Source organism: Manis pentadactyla, chromosome 1 (assembly GCF_030020395.1).
Source record: "Manis pentadactyla isolate mManPen7 chromosome 1, mManPen7.hap1, whole genome shotgun sequence".
NCBI lineage: Eukaryota > Metazoa > Chordata > Mammalia > Pholidota > Manidae > Manis > Manis pentadactyla.
The window spans coordinates 186,164,498-186,174,614 of record NC_080019.1 but is presented as its reverse complement, the minus strand read 5'-3'; the positions used below and the strand labels follow the sequence as shown (position 1 = coordinate 186,174,614).

The 10,117-nt window shown below is 42.3% G+C and overlaps 1 protein-coding gene and 1 non-coding gene across 3 annotated transcripts; one reads left to right on the top strand and one right to left on the bottom strand.

Moving 5' to 3' along the window:
* The first annotated feature begins 402 nt into the window (after positions 1-402).
* Positions 403-4,420, top strand: DNAJC28 (DnaJ heat shock protein family (Hsp40) member C28). 2 transcript variants are annotated; one of them, XM_036880269.2, is made up of 2 exons: positions 403-535; positions 1,627-4,420. In XM_036880269.2, exon 2 carries the CDS (start codon positions 1,678-1,680, stop codon positions 2,809-2,811), a length of 1,134 nt encoding a protein of 377 aa, XP_036736164.2. In that variant the 5' UTR covers positions 403-535; positions 1,627-1,677; the 3' UTR covers positions 2,812-4,420. The 2 variants fall into 2 exon arrangements, with proteins under 2 accessions (XP_036736164.2, XP_036736165.2); XM_036880270.2 differs by lacking the exon at positions 403-535 and adding an exon at positions 544-723.
* A 3,776-nt stretch (positions 4,421-8,196) lies between these two features.
* On the bottom strand, positions 8,197-8,337 carry LOC118909646 (small nucleolar RNA SNORA67). The gene has a single exon (XR_005023723.1). It is a non-coding gene; the product is annotated as a small nucleolar RNA SNORA67 (small nucleolar RNA).
* Positions 8,338-10,117: the final 1,780 nt, after the last annotated feature.

Below are 10,117 nucleotides of genomic sequence, written 5' to 3'. Positions count from 1 at the left end.
ACCTCAGCGCCGGGCTAAGCGAGTTGCTCACTAAGTGATGAACTAATGAAAGGCTAGTTTCCTAGCCTGGATTCGCCAGGTCTTTCTGAGTTACGTAGAACTTCCTTGTCTCTGAGCTGGTGTCCCAGTCTGCAGACCCGAGGCTGTTCAGGCCCTGTTCGGGAAATGGACCTGTCTTTCCCGTCACCCTCCGAACCACTAAAGATTTGAAGGGTTCCAACCCACACTCACGACAGTACTATAAGTCCTACACGCCTCCACCAGGATCACTGGGACACTCGGGCCGCGCCCGCCAGCCTCCCAGAAGGCGCAGGCGTACTACGGGCCGGAGTCCACGGCACTTCCCGCAAACTACACTTCCCACAACCCCAATTGACCAAACTACTCCCGCTCTACGTGGGGGCGGAGGCGGAGCGGATGGCTCTGGGGCTGCACGGAGCGTTCCGAAATGTCCTGCCTGTGTCCTATTGAGTACAGTTGTTTTTAATACAGATTCTAGGGTTCCCTGCTAAGAAAAGGCGCCTGCCCCTATTAGGTAAGGTTTTGCCCGGCGTCTCCTCTGAGGTCCCCTCGGCCTAAAGCGGTAGATGGTCTAGTATTGCGGAGACCAGGCCCCTCGCGGAGGCGGAGACGCCAGAGGAGTGCTGGGGGTGTCGGACCCACACGCATGCGCACAGGCGCTGCACGGGGCGGGAGCGGCTGACGGAGCCCGCGTCCGCATAGGTGAGTAGGGGGCAAAGCGGGCCGGGGCGTGTCCCGTTTCAGGACTGCCCACTTACCCCGCAATGGCCGACGTCACCTCAACGGCCACCATGCCACCCAACTGTAAAAGCTCTTGACCTCAATAGTCCAGGAAATTGGGGTCCCCGGAAGTTCAGTTTTAGCATTTATTATCAAGTTCCCACTTCCAGTTACCCAACCTCCAGCATTTCATTGCTATTATCTATGTAAAATCTTTCTTTTCTACTGTACCCTACGTTTTATAAATAAGAGCCAACATGTTGGGAAGGCTCACGTTCCTTCTTGGGGCATGCAGCAAACAGCTCTTTCCTAACAAGCTATAGAGCTTAAAGTCTTTTGGATGCATGGCAACGTTCAATTTAGTGTCAGACTAGATACATACTTTGTCACGTCTGCTGATCATGTTTGTAAGTCATCTCATGAGAAGACTAAGACTATGAAGGCAGTGATGCACTAAAGATATAGTGGTGCTAATGAAGTTTATAATCTGCTGGGGAGACAGTTAAGCAAGCCTCTTATTGTGCCCTAACTCTAACCATTTTGCTTACACCTTGCCATGTGACTTGGTTATGTTGCATAACCTTCTAGGCCTACATTTTCCAATAAAATGAGAAGATTGAATTAGTTGATCTCTAAGAACGTGCCAGCTCTAAAATTCTGTGGTTGGTTAGTGAGGGGGAGAATCCAGATTGTATAACAGTATATTCATGCTAAACATCAATTACCATTTCTCTGCTAACATTTAAGTATAGCTGTAAGAATTTTGGCAGCAGCATTAGAAAGAACTGCTCCTAATTGTACTTGTAATTACTTTCTTATTGCTGAAAATATGAAATAAGCTCGTAATACAACTTTCTTCACCCTATATTTCTTGTTGTTTTATAGATCATCACTAGGAAGAACTCTGGGTGCAATAATGAACACAGTGTATGTGTGATGATGGCTTCCATCTTAAGATCTCATTGGATAAATGCTTCAGTGATTCCTAATCGAATGAAAATGCTTCCATATCTTGGTGTCATTAGAAATAGAATGATGTCAACTCATAAATCCAAAAAGAAGATGAGAGAATATTATCAGTTGCTGAATCTGGATGAAGGATGCTCTGCAGATGATGTCAGGGAATCTTTTCGTAAGCTTGCCAAGCAATACCACCCAGATGGTGGCTCTAGTACTGCTGATTCTGCAACATTTATAAGGATTGAGGAAGCTTATAGGAGGGTGCTTTCCCATGTGCTTGAACCAACAAATAAAGTTGAAGAAGAAGAAGAAGAAGAAGAAGGAAAATTCAAGTATAAAACACCCCAACACCGGCATTATTTAAGTTTTGAAGGTGTTGGTTTTGGAACCCCAAGTCAACGAGAGAAGCAATATAGGCAATTTAGAGCAGACCGTGCAACTGAACAGGTGATGGAATACCAAAAGCAGAAATTACAAAGCCAGTATTTCGCTGATAGTGTAATCGTTAAAGATGTAAGACAGAGTAAAGAACAAAAGATAACTCAGGCAATAGAGCGTTTAGTGGAGGATCTCATTCAGGAATCAATGGCGAAAGGAGACTTCGATAACCTCAGTGGGAAAGGCAAACCTCTCAAAAAATTTTCTGGCTGTTCATATATTGATCCCATGACTCACAACCTGAACAGAATATTAATAGATAATGGATACCAACCAGAATGGATCTTAATGCAAAAGGAAATAAAGGATACTATTGATCAACTCAGAGAGGCAATTTTAGTGTCAAGGAAGAAATTTGGAAGTCCGATGACACCAACTGAACAGAAACAGTGGAACCAAGTTTGTGAGCAGTTTCAAGAAAACATCAGAAAACTAAACAAGCGAATTAATGATTTTAATTTAATTGTTCCCCTTCTGACCAAGCAAAAAGTCCATTTTGATGCAAAGAAAGAAATTGCCAAAGCCCAGGAGATACATGAGACCCTTGTAAAAACAAAAGAAGTCACAGATAAAAACCCAAATAACATTGATCAGGGAGAAGGAGAGAAAACACCTGGAGTCAAGACAGGTTTTTATAACTGGATGAATGTGTGGAAATTTATTAAAATATGACCAGTGTTCACAGTACTGCCCCAAATCATTTTTAGTTGTACTGACATCACACATAGAGGCTGAGATTTATTGCTATTACACAAGAGTTTGAGAACTGAGTGCCTCTGTACTTTTTCACAAAACTAATCATACCTCCAGTGATGCGTGAGAAAGCTGTAAGAAACTGATAAGAGAATTGTTCAACCAGTCTACTCTGAGGATACAGCAAGAAAAGAAGAGAACTTCTAAGAAAACAATCCATTTCAGAGGCTCAATGTCAGTCACAGGTGAAATGAGTTAGAGGATGGGGTCTCAGATGAGAGATCATAAAGGGTATTCTGAAAGTCTTAGTGCAGCTTTTTTGAACACAGGTACTTAAATAACAAGAATAAAAACTAAATGTTATTATTAAAAGTCACAAAAGTATGGAATGCAGGCAAATAAACCTCCAAATGATGTAAGTTTCTTGCTAGTTTTCTGCATTTATACACCGGAGGTTATTAAAGCTCAAAACTGTCGTAAGACTTTTGGGACGCTCTCTAATGGAAATTAGCCTACTGCAGTTACTACACTCTTGTGTTCTTATGAAGGCCTTTTCGATGCATACTGAATTTAGAAAAAAAAAAAACATATCTATCTGTGTTGTACTTTTTCCTGTCTAACTTCTTGATCATTGGCTGCAGATATCCATCACCCAAGCTAGTTGATTTAGCTTTTCTAGAAATAGACTCCAGAGTCCACTTTAAAGAGTTTGAGGGTATTTTCTGAACTTTCAGAGGTGGAAAAAAAAAATTCTTGGATTTGATGGAAACTTAAGATTTCACTTTTGGCTTCATCTCTAATCAGAGATTGAAATAATAGGTCTAGATAATTCTACCTAAAGCCTGTGTTGTGGATCAGACTCCCCAGAGGGTTTTCCAACAATATGAAAATCTTAGTTTACTGTATGAGGGATCCACTAATAAACAAAGATGAGATGTCTGAATTTTGTGCCAGTTTGCACCTTTGGCAAATGAAAAGATTGACATTCATGGGATTATTGTGTGCTATCCACTTTCAGAAACAGTGGCTTTTTAGATTTGTGTAATTGCATTAGTCCCAAAATTGGGCAACTGAAAGGATATGGAGAGTGATCAAAAGGAGTGGATCTTTTTCGTTCTTTAATTCAGAGCACTGTACTATGGATACGGCTCATAACTGTGGCACTTGCCACTCTGATTTTGCAAGAAGTGTTTTTGTAAAGTGTGCACTAGTTCAAACAATACTACATCTTCAAAAGGAAATTTCGGGCCTTTCTGCTTAGATGGGGTGTTAATTGGTAAAATATGTGACTTTTATTGATTATCATTTGGCTTCTACAGTGACAGTATAGAACAGAGTTATGAACAGTATGAAATACAGCTTTTTAATTAGAGCTGTAGTTCCAAAACACTTTAGAAAGCTATGATTCTGTGAATCACGATAAAAATGGGAATTAGGTGTGTGATATCTAATTGCATTGCAGCAACATAAATAAATGAAACCTTCAGTATGGGATAATGAGAAGGTAAAGTTAACAAAAAACTCTAATAAATTCTTAATTTCAGACAGGACAGGTGTTCTATATTAATAAAGTTAGTTTTAATGATTACTCAGTGGTTCATTGTTGTATAAACAAATAATAATAATAACCAAATTTTTGGCTGACCACCTAAATAAGTGTATAAATCTTGACTGATCATATCAAAACTGATCGTGACATAGATTTTTTTAAGAAGGCAAGTTCACTTATATAAACACAGATTCACTTATTTAAGTAACTAAATACCTGGCCAGGAAAAATATTTTGGCCAGTTTATTATTGAAGTTTCTTGACTCTGATACTTAGTTCTCTTATGATGCAGCATTGACATTTTTTGTTATCTTTTCACCTTCTCACTTTGTCAGTGTAATTCTGGCGGCGGGTGGGTAGTTCAGGGGAAGGGGGAGAAATACCTTTGAACCAAAATCAAAGAGAGAAAGTGGGAGAAACCCATTTATTGCTTACAAGCAGTTCTCTACTTCTGCTTGCCCATGTCTCTCACAACCGGTTGCAGAAAAAGGGGCCAAACCCAAGCTCTCAGGTCCAGATATGCCCTTGCTCCCCCATGTAATTTACCTGTTGATATGGACATGGACTACTTCTCTTCACCCCTTGGAAAAACACCTGTTGATATGGAGATGTACTAAGGCTAGGAGAGAGATTCTGGAAATATTGCAATTTTACCCAAAGGCAGCTTTGCAGGTGGAGTGGTAATTTACTGAGACTTCTGAACCCATGAACAGGCACATACCAAATTCTGCCTGGTTCCCAGCCTTTCCCTGGCTCCTTTTTCAAAGTGGAGAACCAAGACCCTGAAGATAGTACCTTGAAATCAAGGTGGCTTTTGCCTGCCAGCTGTGTGAAACGGCCTTTGCCCTTGTTCCAGGTGCCTGAGGCTCGGCCTCAATAGTTTGGTACCTCAAGACTGTGGTTTTAAGGTCCTTGATAGAAGGACTGCATTACTGTTCATTTTCTTCCTTGTGCCCCCAGGACCTAGCCCTGCTTTTTGGGTGCCCCTCCCAGAGATAGGAGCCCCCTGTAACCCTGTCTCTATGGCTGGGCCTGTTGCTTCTTGGCATATTTCCCTGCTATCAACTGCCTGGGTCCCCATCACTGGATCCCAGCCCTCTTGTGGGACATTCCCAATATGTCCCAACATGTCTCAGGCATGACTTGCTGGTCTTTTTTCCTAGAAGTACTGTCTTTCCTCTTTAACAATGTTCTGTTCCTCCAACCTATGTTTATTGAAGTCCTGAAAGGCAATCCACCATTCCACCATCTGGATTCTCAGAAATCAGTGGTTGAGGGGGCAGAAGGACCCTCAGCCCCACATGCAATGCTCGATACTCACTTTGCTTGGTATCACTGCCACCACCACCCTGGCTCCAGGCAGAGGACACTGAGCCCCCTCTCCTCTGGCCTAAGGGCAGACCCACAAATGCAACACCCATTGTCTGGCTGAGACCAGACTGGAATATCAAAATGCAACTTTCCTCAAGGTTCGGGGATGACAGAAGGGAAGGGAAGACAGCTCCTTGGATGGAATCAACCAGCCTGTGGTCCTCCAGTTTGTCTCTGAGCCCAGTCCCCAGCCTGCTGAGTTGCAGCAGAGTTCAGCATTCTCTCACATCTGGGAGACCCCTAAAGTGTTCTAAGCATACTTCCACTCCCCAAATCTAGACCCGGGAAAGTACGGTCTAAGGGATTTTCTTTCCTGCCACGACCAATTTCAAATACCTGGCTGCTGCTTCTAGGACCCACATCTTTCCTAGATGATAGATGTATGTGCTATTCCCCAAACTCACAGACTCTGACTGAAGATCACAACAGGGCAAATACATCAGACTACACTCCAATAAACTGGACATAGTTACAAGAGGGACCTAGTCACAGTTGTGGAGCAGAGGGTCTTCCTGGTGCACCTTGAGGACCTTCTTGCAAGGAGCATATAATCCAGTGGCGACCCAGCTTTGGCATTTATAGATGAGCTTCTGTGTTCTGTGATTTCAGGTCTGTGGGTGAACCTGGTTCTGCGGTCTTGTCCTCTCAACCTTCCCATTCGGCCACAGTTTACACCATGATTTACCCAGTTGAGTCCCACGATTCTCAGTGAGCTTTGCTTAACTGATGTAGTGGACCGCCCTTGTATTTTTGGCTGCCTGTCATCTCCCAAATGGCCCATGTTGATGGTGGCATGTGTCGTTCATCTGGGAAGATGTGGTTCCTAGCTCAGGAAGTCAGACCTTCAAAGTTGGTCTTGGCAGGAGAGGAAATGCCTAGTTTTCTTAAATGTGCTCAGAAATGGGCACATGACCTAGCTTCCACCACTAAGACTTCTCCTTGGGAGACACGGGTTCAGAATGAGGCATGGGAGGAAATGTGTTGGCTCATTGTGCAAGTTCCACTTCGCTAGTGCAGGAAGGCAGTGGCTGCCAGGTGGAACTCCTGTCACAGAACTGGAGTTGGTATCCATGGCAGTGGCAGTCAAGCTCCTGGCTCGTAGTGCTCGGTGGTGGCCACAGCAACTGGTGTTTTTCTCACCAGGCCAGTTCTTCAGTGTGATTTAAGGCATTGCTCCTGGGAACAACCTTGAGCCACTTTCTCCAGCCCATCCAAAACGTTCAGTGTCCTTTAAGAAGTCCTTTTGCTGCTTAATCCAGCTACAGAGTGGGGATGGCCCTGTGCAACTAAGAACTGTGACTGATACAGATGAGATCATGGGACTCTCATGGCTTTGGGGTAAACAGGAACTGTGCACTGGATTGTATGCACAGGGCATGTGGACTGGGGTTAAACTCACAGCTCTGCCAATGTATAGGTGTGTGAGCAATTTACCAAACCTAACTGACCTACAGATTTCTCAGCTATGTGTGAATGATCAGCTAGTGTGAGGATTCAATGACATATAATATGTAAAGAATCCACATGTAATGAACGCTCCATTCTAAGTATTAAATTAAGTATGCTGTTGTGCTAATAAAATAATAAGTAGAAGTTCTTATTATTTTTAAGATTTGCTAAACAAAATTTCCATAGTTCTTCTCTTAGACGAATATTGACGTCAAAGCTGACCTTGCCAGTTTTAGTCAATTTCCTGAATTCTCTGTATGCCTTCAGCAAGCAGGGAGATTTAAAGGAAAATAAAGACAAAGCCAGTCAGGGAAGATTGTGCATTGTATGATTCCATTTATATGAAAAGTCGGGAATAGGCGAATCCATATAGACAGAGAGGAGATTAGCGGTTGCCTAGGGCTGTAGACTTTGGTAGAAAGTGAGGAGTCACTGCTAATGGTTATGGGTGTCTTTTTGGGGTTGGGTGATAAAAATTTTCTAAAATTGATTGTTGTAATGGTTGCACAATTCTGTGAACATACTAAAAACCAATGGATCACACACTTTTTTTTCCTTTTTGTCTTAAAAAGTGACATTTATTCAGAGAAAAAGAAACAAAAAAATGACAGGATGTCTATCCCATAACTGCCTTCCCTCTCCTGCTGTTTCTCTTCAACCCCACAAGGATTAAACCCTGGCTGGGGCTAGGTAGCAAGACCACCCCTGTTAGGGGGGTCAGAATCTCCTCAATGGAGGTGTTGTGGAAGGTCTTGATATCTCAAAGAATTCTCTTGTCTTCTTCTGTCACCATGTTAATAGCCACACCCTTGCGGCCAAATCATCCAGCATGACCAGTTCTGTGGATGTAGTTTTCCCTGTTAGTGGGAAGGTCATACTTAATGACTAAAGAAACCTGTTGCACATCAGTGCCTCTGTCCTCTGTCAGGAAAGATGGCAACTTCAGCATGACAACGAGAAGAAAGCATAATCTCTCCAGAAGGTGGTTAAGTATCCCATGTAGGCAGCCAAGGGAGGCAAAGGAAATAAACATCCCCTCTCCCCCTAAAACCTGTGGCATGCCAGATTTCATTCCAAGTTGCTACATACCTGAAGAGGGGCACTAGGAAGCCCCTTGGAGAGGAATCACCTTGGGTATCCTACACTTTGAGACTGAATTTTATGGTATGTGAAAGCTGGGTTTTTCTTTTAAAAAAGGTAAAAGAAAATGTAGACTGTTTCCGAGTTTGGTAGGTTGCTTGCTATTTTTCTATAGGCAAGAAATGCATCCAGAAGCATCAGAAATAAGAGAACTGCTTTAAATTGTGTTAAGCATAAAAACGACTGCCAATGTTTCAATAACTTAAATTTAGATGCTTTTACATCATAGTAAAAGTTAATTTTGATGTACACATTTCTGCAAAAACCCTACAGAACTTTGGCAGTATCCCAGGCATTTGCTTCTGTGTCTTTCTTACAACAAATAGCTTCTCTTACCAAACTGAGTGGTGACTTACATAAACAGGAATCCACGAAGTTGAGAAAGATGAGATAAAACAAACGCATATCTTGTTAAAAAAAAAACTGAGAGAAAATGGTTTTTAATTACATATACAAAAAGAGAGAGAAAGAGAGAGAGAGAGACAGAAAGAGAGCCTGTGCATGCCGTTGGGTCCCACTCTGGTGGACTTGAATATTGTGAAAGTTTTGGGAGATGCTTGTTGTAAACATCACTATGGTGCCTACCTTGCCCACAGCTCCACAGGGGCCAAAGCCATTGGCCCAAGTGCAGTGAATATATTAACTGGCTGGTGAAGTGTTACATGGTACAACAAGGTAAAGTTCTTTATTTTGGAAAAAAATTCATTTGGAAAATTCACGTGTATAGAGTATGACTCAATCAGTGCAAAAGGATAATGAACAAGTGAGTTGCCTTTTACCCCAGACCCCCCAGATCCAGACCTCCTGAACCTACTTCCCAGATCTAGTCACCATCAACAATTTCTTGCATATTTGCATTAGTTTTCTATTGTTGCTATGACTACAAACTTAGTGGCTTAAACAACACAAGTTTATTATCTTACAGTTCTGGAGGCCAGAAGTCCAAAGTGGATCTGCTAGTGCTGGTGGGGCTTCATGCCTCCGAGAGGCTTAGGGAGCAATCTAGTTCCTTGTCTTGTCTAGCTTCTAGAGGCTACCTGTATTCCTTGGCTTGTGGCCAAGAGTTGAGATTTTTAACCCATGATGTCTGTGGTTGGTCTGATTCCAGATCTCTATTCTTATCCAACCACTATGCTATTGGTGTGGGCAGAGATGGAACTGGAGCAAACCACAGCCTCTGCAGTGAGGATTCACAAACTCCATTTTCAGAGCCAGCAACAGCAGGGTGGGGCCTTCCCACATCATATCACTCTGATTCTCTTGCCTCCCTCTTTCACATTTAAGGACTCCTGTGGTTACACTGGGCCCACCCAGGTAATACAGCTTAATATTCCTATTTTAAAGTCAGTTGATTAGCAACCTTAATTCCATTTGCAATCTTAATTTCTCTTTGCTATGTAACATAACATTTTACAGATTCTGGCGGTTAGGATATTTTGGGGGGCCATTATCCTGTTACCACAATATCCTTCCAAAAATTCATATATATAATTTATACACATACACTGTCCCTCTGTCTCTCTCAAAATCACACAAATGTGAACATACTATACCTACTCTTTTTGCCTTTTTCTTCACCTGCCTATTAATGTATCTTCACAGTCTTTCCAAATCAACACAGAAAGCTCTCTCTCATTATTTGTAAGCTGAAGTTTTTGGGAACAGCAATGAAATATAATAACGAGTCATAAGATATGAGGTGACAAGAACTAGCACTTGTTGAACACTTCCCTTGCATTAACTGATTGAATCTTCACAACAATCCTATGACATCAG

Excerpts from the sequence above, each read along its gene's own strand:
- DNAJC28 (XM_036880269.2), top strand. The coding sequence starts at position 1,678 with ATGATGGCTTCCATCTTAAGATCTCATTGGATAAATGCTTCAGTGATT.